Source organism: Bombina bombina, chromosome 4, assembly GCF_027579735.1.
Source record: "Bombina bombina isolate aBomBom1 chromosome 4, aBomBom1.pri, whole genome shotgun sequence".
Lineage (NCBI taxonomy): Eukaryota > Metazoa > Chordata > Amphibia > Anura > Bombinatoridae > Bombina > Bombina bombina.
The window spans coordinates 909,325,488-909,342,903 of NC_069502.1; the positions used below are offsets into that span (position 1 = coordinate 909,325,488).

General features: G+C 36.6%; 1 protein-coding gene across 5 annotated transcripts in view; it reads left to right on the top strand.

Annotated features, from left to right (window-relative positions):
- The window catches only part of UTRN (utrophin), a 1,395,536-nt gene that overhangs the window by 1,258,010 nt on the left and 120,110 nt on the right, over positions 1-17,416 (top strand). For all 5 annotated transcript variants that reach the window (XM_053711837.1, XM_053711835.1, XM_053711836.1 and 2 more), the window contains one exon: positions 371-537. In XM_053711837.1, the coding sequence (XP_053567812.1) occupies positions 371-537 (167 nt within the window). The remainder of the gene's footprint in view (positions 1-370; positions 538-17,416) is intronic.

Sequence of the window (17,416 nt, forward strand, 5' to 3'; positions counted from 1 at the left end):
AAGCATATATTTGCAGCCACCAATCGACAGCTAGCTCACAGTAGTGCATTGTTGCTCTTGAGCCTACCCAGCTATACTTTTCACCAAGGGAACAAAGTACATTTGATAATAGAATTCATTTGAATAGTCTAGGTATGCTTTTCAATAAAGGACACCAAGAGAATTAAGAAAATTAGATGATAAATGTTGATTGGAAAGATGTTTAAAATGGTATGAAAGTTACATTTTGACTTTACTATCTCTTTCAAAAAACAAAAGCATCTGCAATATTCTGGACGGACAATATGCTGACACTGTATTTTAAGAATATTGTTGCTCTTTAATTACTTGCAATATAGATTATGATGTTTTATTTCTCCCCCCCATAAAGGCCCAGAATAAACCAGAGATAGATGTGAAGCAATTCATTGAGTGGATGCGTCTGGAACCTCAGTCGATGGTCTGGTTGCCGGTGTTGCACAGAGTGGCGGCAGCTGAAACTGCTAAACATCAAGCCAAGTGCAACATCTGTAAAGAGTGTCCCATTGTAGGATTCAGGTAGGCAAAGTCATGTCTGCTAATTGATTGGCAGGTATATATAGATAATACAGCAGATTTCAAGAGACTTTTCAATTCTCCAAGAAGGTAAAAGATCTTCTTTAAATATTTTTTTAAATAGTAGTTAGCCAGTTTTATACCGGTGCATTAGAAGGACCATAACAGAACAAAGCCCATTAAAGGGACACATAACTGGTTCCTTTAAAATTTAACTATACATCTTACATTTGCTGTAAAAAATAATAAAAGTTATGTTAATGGGATATTTTCTAAAAGTAACCCACTTTTACCCTCTCTAACCTTAGCGGCTTTACATGCTTTTTTTTTCCCACCAGAAAAGACTGAAGGTGCATGCTCTCGTTGTCCTGTCTCAGACTTTGCACAAGTGTCAGATCAGCGTGAGCATGCACCTTTAAATGGACAGTCTACTTGATTGTTTAAAAAGATAGATAATGCCTTTACTAACCATTCCCCAGCTTTTCACAACCAAGATTGTTATATTAAAGGGACATGATACTCAACTTGAAAGTGATGCAGCATAGCTGTAAAAAGCTGAATAGAAAATATCACCTGAACATCTCTATGTAAAAAAGAAAGATATTTTACCTCAAAATGTCCTAAGTATTCACACCCCATTGTAAAGGACTTTAAGCAGCAAATTTGTATGCCTGTCCCAGAAGCCTCATGCACACTCATGTTATTTCCCTATTCAGTTTAAGGAAGTTTACTATGAAATCTCATGAGATTTAAGGGAAATCTCATGAGATCACAGTAAAAGAGTTTATGACCTCAGCACTGCTGATGCTGATTGGCTGCTGTTCATCTCTTCATTTTTTTATTTTTTTACCTGCAGCTGGATAGCAGTTGAGTATAACTTTTTACACTTGACTGACTCTGCTGAGCTGAGGAGATTGTGAAGTAAAATATCTTCCTTTTTTACATAGAGATGCTCAGGTGATATTTTCCTGTCAGCTTTTTACAGTTATACTGCATCAGTTTCAAGTGACTTAGCATATGAGTATTATGTCCCTTTAATATAGTTTATAATGTCTGTAAGTCTAAATCTCTGCCTGTTTTGAAGCCCTTGCAGGCCGCCTTTATCTCAGTGCATTTTATTAGCTTTTCACAGCAAGACAGTGCTAGTTAATGTGTGTCATATTGATAATAAGTCAGCACTGATTGGCTAAAATGCTAATTTTAAATAGCACTGAGATAAGGGGGCAGTCTGCAGAGGCTTAAATGCAAGGTAATCATAGAGGTAAAAAGTTTATTAAAGGAACATGAAACACAATTTTTTTTCAGATGATTCAGATAGAGCATGCATTTCCAATTTATTTTTATGATCTAATTTGTTTTGTTCTATTTCTATCCTTTGTTGAGAAGAATATCTAGGTAGGCTCAGAAGCTACTGATTGGTGGATGCACATATATGCTTTTTGTCATTGGCTTTCAACTAGTTCCCAGTAGTGCATTACTACTCCAACAAAAGATACAAGAGAATGACGCAATTTAGAGAATGGATGTAAATTGGAAAGTTATTTAAAACGCTATGTTCTATCTGAATCATTAAATAAATATTTTGGGTTTTGTGTCCCTTTAATATAACAGTGTTGGTAATGCAAAGCTGGGGGATGGATAATAAAGGGATTATCTATCTTTTTAAACAATAACAGTTTTCAAGTAGACTGTCCCTTTAAGTTCCATAGAAGAAATCGTTAGATTTTGATTGGCTGCAATGCCCGGCTTCTGGAAGAACAACGAACATTTTAAAGGTGCCTGTTTTTGACACATTGTTGAAAAGCTGAGAAATACATTACTACACATTGCATGTTTTTCCTTCTATACCGCCACAAATAGTACCTTCTGAGTAATGACACCTCATTTTCTCTTGTTAAGTGTATCCAGTCCACGGATCATCCATTACTTGTGGGATATTCTCATTCCCAACAGGAAGTTGCAAGAGGACACCCACAGCAGAGCTGTAATATAGCTCCTCCCCTAACTGTCATAGCCAGTCATTCTCTTGCAACTCTCAACAAGCTAGGATGTTGTAGGAGAGAGTGGTTAAATATAGTTAGTTTATTTTCTTCAATCAAAAGTTTGTTATTTTTAAATAGTACCGGAGTTGTGCTATTTTATCTCAGGCAGTAAATAGAAGAAGAATCTGCCTGAGGTTTCTATGATCTTAGCAGGTTGTAACTAAGATCCATTGCTATTCTCACATATGTCTGAGGGGATTACACAGATGAGGTAACTTCAGCGAGAGAATGGCGTGCAGTTTATTCTGCTATCAGGTATGTGCAGTTATAATTTTTTCTAGAGATGGAAAACACTAGAAAATGCTGCTGATACCGGATTAATGTAAGTTAAGCCTGAATACAGTGATTTAATAACGACTGGTATCATGCTTACTCCCAGGGGTAATACCCTTATGATATTGCAATATAAACGTTTGCTGGCATGTTTAATCGTTTTTATATATGCATTGGTGATAAAACTTTATTGGGGCCTAGTTTTTTCCACATGGCTGGCTTAAATTTTGACTAGAAACAGTTTTACTGAGGCTTTTCACTGTTATAGTATAAAAGTTACAGTTGGTGCAGTTAAAATTACAAACTGTGACATCCAGCTTCCCTCAGGAGTCCCCCTGTATGCTATAGGACATCTCTAAAGGGCTCAAAGGCTTTCCAAAGTCGTTTATTGGGGAAGGTAGGACCACAGCTTGCTGTGGCAGTTGGTTGTGACTGTTAAAAAAAAAAAAAAAAAAAAAAAAAAAAAGTCTATTTCGTTTTTTTGATCCGTTTTTTGAACTAAGGGGTTAATCAACCATTTGCAAGTGGATGCAATGCTCTGCTAGCCTATTACATACACTGTAACATTTTTGTTTGATTTACTGCATTTTTTCACTGTTTTTCAAATTCTGACAAAATTTGTTTCTCTTAAAGGTCACAGTACCGTTTTTTATATTTGCTTGTTAACTTGATTTAAAGTGTTTTCCAAGCTTGCTAGTCTCATTGCTAGTCTGTATAAACATGTCTGACATAGAAGAAACTCCTTGTTCATTATGTTTAAAAGCCATAGTGGAACCCCCTCTTAGAATGTGTACCAAATGTACTGATTTCATTTTATGCAATAATGATCATATTCTTTTTTTTAAAAAATTATCACCAGAGGAATCTGACGAGGGGAAAGTTATGCCGACTAACTCTCCCCATGTGTCAGACCCTTTGACTCCCGCCCAAGGGACTCACGCTCAAATGGCGCCAAATACATCTAGGGCGCCCATAGCGTTTACTTTACAAGACATGGCGGCAGTCATGGATAATACACTGTCAGCGGTATTAGCCAGACTACCTGAACTTAGAGGTTAGCGAGATAGCTCTGGGGTGAGACAAAATGCAGAGCATACTGACCCTTTAAACAACCATGTCCTGCAGCGCAAAAGGTATTATCATTTAAACTTTCATAACTTGTCAGCTTGGATTGGGGATTCCTGTTGACTGTCTGGATACATTGAATTACTACAGAAACTAACGGGTCTCTTTGCTCATTTGACCTTCTAAATCAAATCCTTTTTTTTTTGTTGGATTTCTATATTTGACAATCATTTGCTAAGTGGACATTTCAGCCTTACCCACATTGATTTACGCTTAAGGGAAATCAGCTCCTCTTTTTTAGATATTACCAGTTTTTTATTATTAAATTAAACCACCGGTGGTTCATTTAGTGTTATTGTATATAATTTTTTATGTGTATTCCTATGTACCTTTAACTTTTGCTATCGATTGATTTTAACAAAGTATTAATTTCAAATATAAAGTATTAATTTCAAATATAAAGATTCTGAGATTTTACTAATTACTTTTGAGTCCGCTGTTTATTAATAACTTTTGAGTCCGCTGTTTGTTTTTTCATCATTTTTATCATATTTATGTATAACAGTTATTATCAATATTAGGTATTTCTCTTGCCGTATCTTTAGTATATACCGTGCTGCCTTTAGCGCCACATCTATCTCTGTTTTTATCATTTGGGTTCTCATTTAGATTGCCTCCAGAGTGCAATCTTATTTTGATGTGTGCAGGTATTTTTAGTGCTTAGAAGTTTTAATTTATTTTAATATTGTTACTTTATTTATTACTCTGGTTTAAAACTTCTTTGTCACTCTTTTGTATTTGGTCCTATTATGGATCTTTTCAGTTTAAGGGATTCTCTCCTCTCAGAAATAGAGGGCACAAATGTGAGTAATATGCACCATATAGAAGAAGACTTAGAAACCACATTGAATGATTTTGAAAGAATTCTAACTAAAGAACTTAGACATAAAATTGAATTAACTTTTATGAAAAAGTATGTAGAATCTAAGATTGTGCCAAGAGGTTTACGTTTAAAAAAGGAATGTAACTTTGAGTTACAAGATTTTCTATCTGTTGAGTGGTATGAGACATTAGAAAATGCTTCAATTAATCTAATGAATATCATTATAAAATCAAGAATGATAACTTTGGAAGAGAGTAAACTAAAAGTGGAAGATTTCAAAAAACGCCTTGATCCATCTAAAAAATCTAAATTATACGAGGAAAAACAGAAAGATATTATTCAAAACTTACAAAAGTTAAATAAAGATATTCTTGAGAGGAAATTAAGGAAAAAGAATAGAGACGAGCAGGATTATTCACAAACAAATACAGAATTAACATATAACGAAAGCACAAATACAAATGATACATCAGATACTTTTAATCCTGTAGTAGCAAGAGAAACAGCTACAAATTCGAATAAAAATCATCTCAAAGTATTTCAGAAAAAACAGAAAGAAAAAGATAATCATAATGAAGGGAATCATAGAGAAATAAATAACCTTTATCAAAATAGACAGTATGAACATAATTACCGTTCTAACTATTCAGAGAATAGAAGAACAGGTCCCTATTACAATAATCAGGGACAAAATACTTATCAATACAATAGAGGGAATTATTACAATAGAGACAGGGAGTATAGATGGAATAGAGACTATTATACATATTCAAATAATAATTATTCCCAGAGAAACGGAAATCAGAATACTTTTAGAAATTATCCTCAGAGAAATGAAAACCCAAATAATTATAGAAACAATAGTCAACAAACTAACTGGAGAATCCCCACATCTAATAGCTTCAGCCCTTTAAGAAGAAGACTTGATTCAGACATTGAATATAGATACAATGAACCCTCTAATAGACCAGGAACCTCTAGGGATTTTTTAGAAGTGGAACAAAAAACAAATGCAAAGTTCAGAAGGGAAAAAAGGGACAGAGAGGAAGAAGAGGAAGAGGTAACAGACGAAAGGGAGAAACAAATGAGGATAAGATAAATACAGAGGGAATTTTTAACCTAAGTAATATTAAATTAAATAACATAAAAGAAAAAGTTTTAAGTAGAGGTTTGACTTTTGCACCAACTACAAAACTAAATAAATTCGAAACACTAATCAACATTAACCAATACATCAGAAAACTAACGCTCAAAAGATATTTTATAAAAAATCCCCTGGAAAGCCAGTCACAAAATAAGATTAATGGAGATACTTCACCCTGCTACCAACATACTACTTTGAAAAATAAATCAAACTTTTACCCGACTAAAGATAAAGGAGATAATTTAACTCTGTTTGAAAATAAAGTCAAAAAAGATCTAGAAAAATGGGATGGTAAGAGTAAGTACATAAATTTTAATTTATCGAGAGAGGAACACAAAACACTCCAAGATTTAAGAAATAATAGGGATATTGTCATAAAGCAGGCGGACAAGGGTGGGGGGGTAGTTTTAATGAATACTAAGGATTATCTTAAGGAAGCTGCGAGAATTTTAGATGATAAGAATACTTATAAGAAATTATTAAACGATCCTATAATTAAACAAAAGCAAAATCTAGATAAAATCTTGACTGAAGCACAATCCAAAGGTTTATTAAATTTAAAGGAATTTAATTTTCTGACAATAAAATTTCCCAGAACCCCAACTTTTTACTTTTTGCCAAAAATCCATAAATCACTCATTAACCCACCAGGACGCCCAATAATTTCCGGAATTAACTCATTAACCTCCAACTTATCCCAATATATTGACCAATTCCTTCAGAAGTATGTAATTAACCTGCCAGCCTATCTTAAAGATTCTACACATCTACTGAATATTTTAAACCAAATAGATTGGAATGATAAATATCTGATGGTCACTTGTGACGTAACTAGCTTATACACAAATATTGAACATAATTTGGGCTTGTTGGCAGTAAAACATTTTCTAAAAAAGGATATAAACCTAAAAACAGATCAGTGTCATTTTATTTTGAAATGTATTGAATTTATTTTAACCAATAACTATTTTATCTTTGATGGGAAATACTATCTACAACAAAAGGGTACTGCAATGGGCACCAAGTTCGCACCCAGCTATGCCAACATTTTTATGGGTTACCTAGAAGAGTCTTTTATTTATAAAGGAGCATGGGGTGCGAACTTGGTAGCCTACAAAAGATTTATAGATGATATTTTCATAATTTGGAATGGTGATTGTGAATTACTCAACCTATTCTTAGAAGATTTTAACCAAAATAGTCTGGGTTTGAAATTTACAAGTGAAATAAGTAGTAAATCCTTACATTTTCTGGATCTAGAGATAAATATTATTGACCAAAAAATCCATACAAAGACGTTTTTCAAAAAAGTAGACGCTAACAATTATGTACACATGGAAAGCTGTCACTTAACTAAATGGATAGAAAATATTCCTACTAGCCAGTTTACTAGGATCAAAAAAAACTGCAGTAACATAGAAGATTTTGAAACTCAATCTTTAGTCTTAAAAGATAAGTTCCTGGATAAAGGATATGAAGTAAACAATGTCAATAAAGCAATTGAGACAGCAAGGTTGAGGGATAGGGAAGAACTCCTTAGAGGTAAAGAGAGAAGCCTCCAGAAAAATGACCAAGTGCCGAAATTGAACATACCTTTTATTACAAAGTATAATGCCCAACATAGCCATATAAAATCAATTTTAAATAAGCACTGGCACCTTATAAGGAAAGATCACATACTAGGAGACCATGTGAAGAAATACCCAGATATAATCTACACCAAAGCAAAAAATTTGAAAAATGAGTTAGCTCCTAGTATGTACAAAAGAAACAGAAACACAATAGATGTGGACTTAATGGGGTCTCAAATAAAAGGTTTCTTTCCATGCTATAGCTGTGTAGCTTGTAAACACAGCACAAAACTAAAGGAAATCGGTTCAACCACCAGAAACTACAGACACACCATAAAGGATATAATCAGATGTAGTGATAAGGGTGTTATCTACCTCCTCCAGTGTTCTTGTAAAAAGCAGTATCTAGGTCAGACCCAAAGGAAATTAAGGGATAGGATAAGAGATCATATAAATAATATTAAAAATGGTTTTGAGGGGCATTTTGTTTCTAAACACTTCAAAGAGTATCACAGTAGCAATATTAGCGAGCTTAGTTGGTGGGGTATAAAAAAGGTTAAACATGATGGTAGGGGAGGTGACTTTGAAAGATTAATTTTATACAAGGAAGCTGAACTGATTTTTAATTTTGGCACATTGGTACCGGATGGTTTGAATGCAGAACTAGACTTGAACCCTTTTATACATTAATATAAGCTATTAGCTTATGCTAGTTTTACGGGCACCTATTAAAATTCCCCCCCCTACTTTTAAATATATGATATTTTAAATATATGATTCTTTTAAAAACAAAATTCTCAAATTAACATAAGATTATCAGCTAGATCAAACTTTAATGGAATATAAATTAATTTTTATCTTTTATATATGTTTTCACATTAATTTTAGAATACAAAAAATTTTTTTATTTTTCCTATGTTGGTTATTTATGGAGACTTACATTAAAACTTTGATTTTTATTAAAGGGATTCTTTCTATATTTATATTTATCTTGTACATATATATATTTTTTATGAGATAGGTTATTTATTAATATATTGCATGAGATTTGTCAGTTAAGATTGCTTTATATTAGGGTGAAGTGTGTCTAAGAATCATTTGTTGCCTTTATGGTTTATTATAGTATATATATATTTTTTTATTAATAATAATATTTATGTTTTAGAAACTTATTTGCACTTTCTTAAATTATATTTAAGAATTACAAATTAAATTATGGGCTGTTGAACTTTAATATAACTATAGAAATGTTAAGTTTAAGCATTTATATGATTACTTTATAATTTTAGGCATTTAATGCACCAAGTATTGGGTTAACTGGTAAGGACAGATAATTTGCGACTCAAAATTCTCTCCAATATTTTAAAGGTCAAATGGTGGCTAGCCAATAAGATATGACCCAAAAGAAATAAACAGGAAATTGAAATCACTATAAAAGGATAGTTCACTATGGACTGATCATCTTGATAAAGGCCGGTACACGGCTGAAACGCGTAGATGCAACTTTGAACTACTACCACTATCCATCAGAGCGCTCTGAGATTGTCCGGATTTCAAATTTCCCGCAGCAATACCGACAGCGGGGAATCCCCACACTGATTGGAGGATTTCAGCCACGTGACGCTCGACCTGACGTCACACGCCAAACGTTTGCCGACGAAGCACCACGGCAGACAGGCTAACAGAAAAAAGCTGCGAGAAGGGACTTAGCTACCCGGTCACTACATACAGGAATCGACCGAAGTGTCTGGTGAGTCTCTGAATCTAAAAGAGAGCCTGCCCAGAGGTATTTGTCCTGCAGCGCAAAAGGTATTATCATTTAAACTTTCATAACTTGTCAGCTTGGATTGGGGATTCCTGTTGACTGTCTGGATACATTGAATTACTACAGAAACTAACGGGTCTCTTTGCTCATTTGACCTTCTAAATCAAATTCTTTTTTTTTTGTTGGATTTCTATATTTGACAATCATTTGCTAAGTGGACATTTCAGCCTTACCCACATTGATTTACGCTTAAGGGAAATCAGCTCCTCTTTTTTAGATATTACCAGTTTTTTATTATTAAATTAAACCACCGGTGGTTCATTTAGTGTTATTGTATATCATTTTTTATGTGTATTCCTATGTACCTTTAACTTTTGCTATCGATTGATTTTAACAAAGTATTAATTTCAAATATAAAGTATTAATTTCAAATATAAAGATTCTGAGATTTTACTAATTACTTTTGAGTCCGCTGTTTATTAATAACTTTTGAGTCCGCTGTTTGTTTTTTCATCATTTTTATCATATTTATGTATAACAGTTATTATCAATATTAGGTATTTCTCTTGCCGTATCTTTAGTATATACCGTGCTGCCTTTAGCGCCACATCTATCTCTGTTTTTAACCATGTCAGATACTGCCTCACAATATGCAGAAGCTGAGGAAGGAGAGCTTCAGTCAGTGGGTGATGTTAATGACTCAGGAAAGATACCTGATTCTAATATTTATACATTTAAATTTAAGCTTGAACACCTCCGCGTGTTACTTAGGGAGGTTTTAGCTGCTCTGAATGACTGATACCATTGCAGTGCCAGAGAAATTTTGTAGACTGGATAAATGCTTTGCAGTGCCGGTGTGTACTGATGTTTTTCCAATATCTAAAAGGTTTACAGAAATTATTAATAAGGAATGGGATAGACCAGGTGTGCCGTTCTCTTCCCCTCCTATTTTTAGAAAAATGTTTTCCAATAGACGCCACCACACGGGACTTATGGCAGACAGTTTGCTTTGTTTCTACTCTAGCAAAGCGTACTACTATCCCTGTTGAGGACAGTTGTGCTTTTTTAGAGCCAATGGATAAAAAATTAGAAGGTTACCTTAAGAAAATATTTATTCAACAAGGTTTTATCCTACAGCCCATTGCATGCATTGCCCCTGTCACTGCTGCTGCGGCGTACTGGTTTGAGTCTCTGGAAGAGGCTTTACAGGTAGAGACTCCATTGGATGACATACTTGGCAAACTTAGAGCACTTAAGCTAGCCAATTCTTTTATTTCTGATGCCATTGTTCATTTGAATAAACTAACGGCTAAGAATTCTGGTTTTGCTATACAGGCGCGCAGAGCTCTATGGCTTAAATCATGGTCAGCTGATGTGACTTTAAAATCTAAGCTACTTAACATTCCCTTCAAGGGGCAGACCCTATTCGGGCCTGGTTTGAAGGAGATTATTGCTGATATCACGGGAGGAAAAGGTTGTGCCCTTTCTCAGGACAGGTCCAAATCTAGGGCCAAACAGTCTAATTTTCGTGCCTTTCGAAACTTCAAGGCAGGTGCGGCATCAACTTCCTCTAATAATAAACAAGAGGGAACTTTTGCTCAATCCAAGACGGTCTGGAGACCAAACCAGACCTGGAAAAAAGGTAAGGAGGTCAAAAAGCCTGCTGCTGCCTCTAAGACAGCATGAAGGAACGACCCCCTATCCGGTAACGGATCTAGTAGGGGGCAGACTTTCACTCTTCGCCCAGGCGTGGGCAAGAGATGTTCAGGATCCCTGGGCGTTGGAAATTATATCCCAGGGATATCTTCTGGACTTCAAAGCTTCCCCCCCAAAAGGGAGATTTCACCTTTCACAATTATCTGCAAACCAGATAAAGAGTGAGGCATTCTTACACTTTGTACGAGACCTCCTAGTTATGGGAGTGATCCATCCAGTTCCAAAGGAGGAACAGGAACAGGGTTTTTACTCAAATCTGTTTGTGGTTCTCAAAAAAGAGGAAACCTTCAGACCGATTTTGGATCTAAAGATCTTAAACAAATTCCTCAAAGTTCCGTCTTTCAAGATGGAAACTATTTGTACCATCCTACCACTGATCCAGGAGGGTCAATATATGACTACAGTGGATCTAAAGGATGCTTATCTTCACTTTCCGATACACAAAGATCAGCATCGGTTTCTCAGGTTTGCCTTTCAAGACGGGCATTACCAGTTGTAGCTCTTCCCTTTGGATTAGCTACAGCCCCAAGAATCTTTACAAAGGTTCTAGGGTCGCTTTTGGCGGTCCTAAGGCCGCTGGCATAGCAGTAGCCCCTTATTTAGACGACATCCTGATACAGGCGTCAAACTTCCAAATTGCCAAGTCTCATACGGACGTAGTACTGGCATTTCTGAGGTCGCATGGGTGGAAAGTGAACGAGGAAAAGTGTTCTCTATCCCCACTCACAAGAGTTTCCTTTCTAGGGACTCTGATAGATTCTGTAGAAATGAAAATTTACCTTGACGGAGTCCAGGTTATCAAAGCTTCTAAATTCCTGTCGGGTTCTTCATTCCGTTCCGTGCCCTTTAGTGGCTCAGTGTATGGAAGTAATCGGCTTAATGGTAGCGGCAATGGACATAGTGCCGTTTGCACGCTTACATCTCAGACCGCTGCAACTATGCAGGCTCAGTCAGTGGAGCGGGGATTACACAGATTTGGCCCCTCAACTGAATCTGGACCAAGAGACCAGGGATCCTCTTCCCTGGTGGCTATCTCGGGTCCATCTGTCCAAAGGTATGACCTTCGCAGGCCAGATTGGACTATTGTAACAACAAATGTCAGCCTTCTAGGTTGGGGTGCAGTCTGGAACTCCCTGAAGGCTCAGGGATCGTGGACTCGGGAGGAGTCTCTCCTTCCAATAAATATTCTGGAACTAAGAGCGATATTCAAGGCTCTTCAGGTTTGGCCTCAGTTAGCAACTCTGAGGTACATCAGATTTCAGTCGGTCAACATCACGACTGTAGCTTACATCAACCATCGAGGGGGAACAAGAAGTTCCCTAGAGATGTTAGAAGTTTCAAAAATAATTCACTGGGCAGAGATTCACTCTTGCCACCTATCAGCTATCCATATCCCAGGTGTAGAGCACTGGGAGGCGGATTTTCTAAGTCGTCAGACTTTTCATCCGGGAGAGTGGGAACTCCATCTGGAGGTATTTGCACAACTGATTCTCCGTTGGGGCAAACCAGAACTGGATCTCATGGCGTCTCGCCAGAACGCCAAGCTTCCGTGTTACGGATCCAGGTCCAGGGATCCCAAGGTGACACTGATAGATACTCTAGCAGCGCCCTGGTCTTTAAACCTGGCTTATGTGTTTCCACTGTTTCCTCTGCTCCCTCGACTGATTGCCAAGATCAAGCAGGAGAGAGCATCGGTGATTCTGATAGCACCTGCGTGGCCACCCAGGACCTGGTATGCAGATCTAGTGGACATGTCATCCTTTCCACCATGGTCTCTGCCTCTGAGACAGGACCTTCTACTTCAGGGTCCTTTCAACCATCCAAATCTAATTTCTCTGAGGCTGACTGCCTGGAGATTGAATGCTTGATTTTATCAAAGCGTGGCTTCTCAGAGTCAGTTATTGATACCTTAATACAGGCACGAAAGCCTGTCACCAGGAAAATTTACCATAAGGTATGGCGTAGATATCTTTATTGGTGTGAATCCAAGGGTTACTCATGGAGTAAGGTCAGGATTCCTAGGATTTTATCTTTTCTCCAAGAAGGTTTGGAAAAAGGATTGTCAGCTAGTTTCTTAAAGGGACAGATTTTTGCTCTGTCTATTCTTTTGCACTAGCGTCTGGCAGATGTTCCAGACGTTCAGGCATTTTGTCAGGCTTTAGTTTGAATCAAGCCTGCGTTTAAACCTGTTGCTCCACCATGGAGCTTAAACTTGGTTCTTAAGGTTCTTCAAGGAGTTCCGTTTGAACCTCTTCATTCCATAGATAAACTTTTATCTTGGAAAGTTCTTTTTTTTTTTTTTTTTTTGGTAGCTATTTCCTCGGCTCGTAGAGTCTCTGAGCTATCTGCCTTACAATGTGATTCTCCTTATCTGATTTTTCATACGGATAAGGTAGTCCTGCGTACCAAACCTGGGTTCTTACCTAAGGTGGTATCTAACAAGAATATCAATCAAGAGATTGTGGTTCCATCCTTGTGTTACACAATCTGGACGTGGTCTGTGCTTTAAAGTTTTACTTACAAGCTACTAAAGATTTTCGTCAAACATCTGCTTTGTTTGTTATCTACTCTGGACAGAGGAGAGGTCAAAAGGCTTTGGCAACCTCTTTTTCTTTTTGGCTAAGAAGCTTAATCCGCTTAGCCTATGAGACTGCTGGACAGCAGCCTCCTGAAAGGATTACAGCTCATTCCACTAGAGCTGTGGCTTCCACTTGGGCCTTTAAAAATGAGGCTTCTGTTGAACAGATTTGCAAGGCGGCGACTTGGTCTTCGCTTCATACTTTTTCAAAATTTTACAAATTTGATACTTTTGCTTCTTCGGAGGCTATATTTGGGAGAAAGGTTTTACAGGCAGTGGTTCCTTCCATTTAAGTTCCTGCCTTGTCCCTCCCTTCATCCGTGTACTTTAGCTTTGGTATTGGTATCCCACAAGTAATGGATGATCCGTGGACTGGATACACTTAACAAGAGAAAACATAATTTATGCTTACCTGATAAATTTATTTCTCTTGTAGTGTATCCAGTCCACGGCCCGCCCTGTCATTTTAAGGCAGGTAATTTTTAAATTTAAACTACAGTAACCACTACACCCTATGGTTCCTCCTTTCTCGGCTTGTTTTCGGTCGAATGACTGGCTATGACAGTTAGGGGAGGAGCTATATTACAGCTCTGCTGTGGGTGTCCTCTTGCAGCTTCCTTTTGGGAATGAGAATACCCCACAAGTAATGGATGATCCGTGGACTGGATACACTACAAGAGAAATAAATTTATCAGGTAAACATAAATTATGTTTTTATGATAGCAAATTATAGCTTCTTTTATTTTTTAGGGAAACAGTGTAGTAAGCTTGCACCCGATGTGGAGAAAAATAAATGCACAGTTTTATACAGGGCAGCTGTAAAAATAAATGATTACATAAATAAAAAATAAACTTTACTATAAGCTCTGTATGTAAATGATATGTCCCTTTATGTCAGCAAACCTATCAGCTCTTTATATATGAAGTATGCGAATTTCCAAATGCTCATGATTTGCTTTCCTGCTGTGCTTCATACTTTCCAACTGTCCCGTTTTTCTCAAGACAGTTCAGTTTTTTTTTTCTTTTGTTGGTTTTTTTTTTTTTTTTTTATGCCTCGTCTCTCTTGATTTATTCCAAGTGTCTTTCCCCCACTTTTAACTAGTACCCTGAGTTGTGTACTTGGCATGGGAATCAGACATGGTATCTTGGTTGGTCCAATGTATACATTTGTTTGCATAGTGTTGCATCTCCTGCACTTTATATTACAGCAAAATAATAAGATACAATTTCTGCATGGTGGACTGGCATTTGCGAATATCCTAAAGTTTACAGATTAAATTGAATTTGTATATATGATAGTTTGCACATATTATTGCCACCGCAAGCTCAAAAATTAATCAGATCTCTGGTTCATTTTCAAAATGTGCCCCAATTGGCCCCAAATTAAAAAAAAAATTTGTTTTATTTTTAATTTAAAAAATGTAGAATTTTTTTTTTTTAAATAAAAAAATAACTGCACAAACTGTTTTTTGGGTTTAACCTCTTAACGACTGACGTGCCAGGCATGTCCTACAAAAAACGGTTGTTAACGACCAAGGACGTGCCTGGCAAGTCCTCTGGGGTTTCAAGCACTGGTGATCGTGATCGCATCCAGCCGCTTTCAGGGTATTGCAGCGATGCCTCGATATTGAGACATCGTGCAATACCCTTTTTTAAGCAACCAATGCAGAGAGAGCCACTCTGGCCCTCTCTGCATCAGCCAGCGATGGTGCTGATCATTGGTGGCGTGTGAGGGATAGCAGCTATAGGTACGCCACAATTTTTTAGTGAGGGGGAAGGAGGGAGAGGGTATATACATGTTTTGGGAAAGGGAACTGGGAGGGGAATGAGGGGGGGCAGCTACAATACGGAAAACATTTTTTTATTTATTTATTTTTAAAAAAAGGAGCAAAATCATAGGAAACTGGATACTGGCAGACAGCTGCCTGTACCTAACATGGCGGTTAATAGGTGGACGGGGGAGGGTTAGAGAGCTGTTTTGGGGGGGGTCAGGGAGATTAGGAGGTAAGGGGGGATACTACCCAGCAGAAAATGTATTAAAAATGTAAAAAAAACAAACAAAAAAAAACATTTTTATACTGCCAGACTTTCTGCCAGTACTTAAGATGGGGGTGACCTTTGGCGTGTGGGGGAGGGAAGAGAGCTGTTTGGGAGGGATCAGGGGGTGGTATGTGTCAGGTGGGAGGCTGATCTCTACACTAAAGCTAAAATTAACCCTACAAGCTACCTATCTAACCCCTTCGCTGCCGGGCATAATACAAGTGTGGTGCACAGCGGCATTTAGCGGCCTTCTAATTACCAAAAAACAATGCCAAAGCCATTTATGTCTGCTATTTCTGAACAAAGGGGATCCCAGAGAAGCATTTACAACCATTTGTGCCATAATTGCACAAGCTATTTGTAAATAATTTCAGTGAGAAACGTAAAGTTTGTGAAAAAATTAATTTTTCTTTTTTTATTTAATCGCATTTGGCGGTGAAATGGTGGCATGAAATATACCAAAATGGGCCTAGATCAATACTTTGGTTTGTCTACTAAAAAAAAATATATACATGTGAAGGGTTATTCGGGGATTCCTGACAGATATCAGTGTTACAATGTAACTATCGCTAATTTTGAAAAAATGGTTTGGAAATAGCAAAGTGCTACTTGTACTTATTGCCCTATAACTTGCAAAAAAACAAAGAACATGTAACCATAGAGTTTTTCTAAACTCAGGACAAAATTTAGATACTGTTTAGCATGGGAGTTTTTTGATGGTTGTAGATGCTTAAAGGGCCACTAAACCCAAAATCTTTCTTTCATGATTCAGATAGAGAATAGAAATTTAAACAACATAACAATTTACTTTCATTATTTATTTTGCTTCATTTTTTCAATATCCTTAATTGAAGAAAAAGCAATGCACATGGTGAGCCAATCACACGAGGCTTCTATGTGCAGCAACCAATCAGCAGCTAGTGAGCATATCTAGATATGCTTTTCATCAAAGAATATCAAGAGAATAAAACAAATTAGATAATATAAGTAAATTAGAAAGATGTTTAAAATTGCATTCTCTTTCTAAATCATAAAAGAAAAAATGTGGGTGGCATGTCCCTTTAACAGATTTGGGGGGTCAAAGTTAAAAAAAAGGGGTTTTTTTTTTTCAATGTTTTCATCATATAGTAAATTTTATGATATGATGAAAATAATGGTATCTTTAGAAAGTCCATTTAATAGCGAGAAAAACAGTATATAATTTGTGGGGGCACAGTAAATAAGTAAGAGGAAAATTAGAGCTAAACACAAACTCCGCAGAAATGTAAAAACAGCCCTGGTCCTTAACGGTAAGACAATTGAAAAATTGTCTGGTCACTAAGGGGTTAAAAAATGTAGAATTTTTTAAAATAAAAAATAACTGCACAAAGCCGTTTATAGGGTTTCAATTTGGCAGGTGTGGGGTGTTTGAAAAAATGAAAAGTGGCTTTACATAGCGGTCTAACGGAACTGTGTGTTCCCTGTAATTTAGTGCTCCACTCGTAATCTGACCCATTATGTGCAACATTAGGTTAGGGGTGGGGTACAATGGGCAAATCTATAGAAACTAATGGATGTTAAATGTTGGCAAACGTAATAAAGTTGCTTTTGAAATAAGAATCTACAACAGTAGCTAAGCTATAGAAAACATTCCTGTGAAGGATCTATACAATAATGTAAGCCCTTCTGGTTGAAGCTATCAAGTCATTTTTATATCTACATGTATGAGTATTTATTGTTATGAGCGTTCAGTTTTCATTGTGCGGCATTGCATAATGTGGTTCACTATAAATAAACAATGCTATGTTTCCAAAACAGCCTTTGAG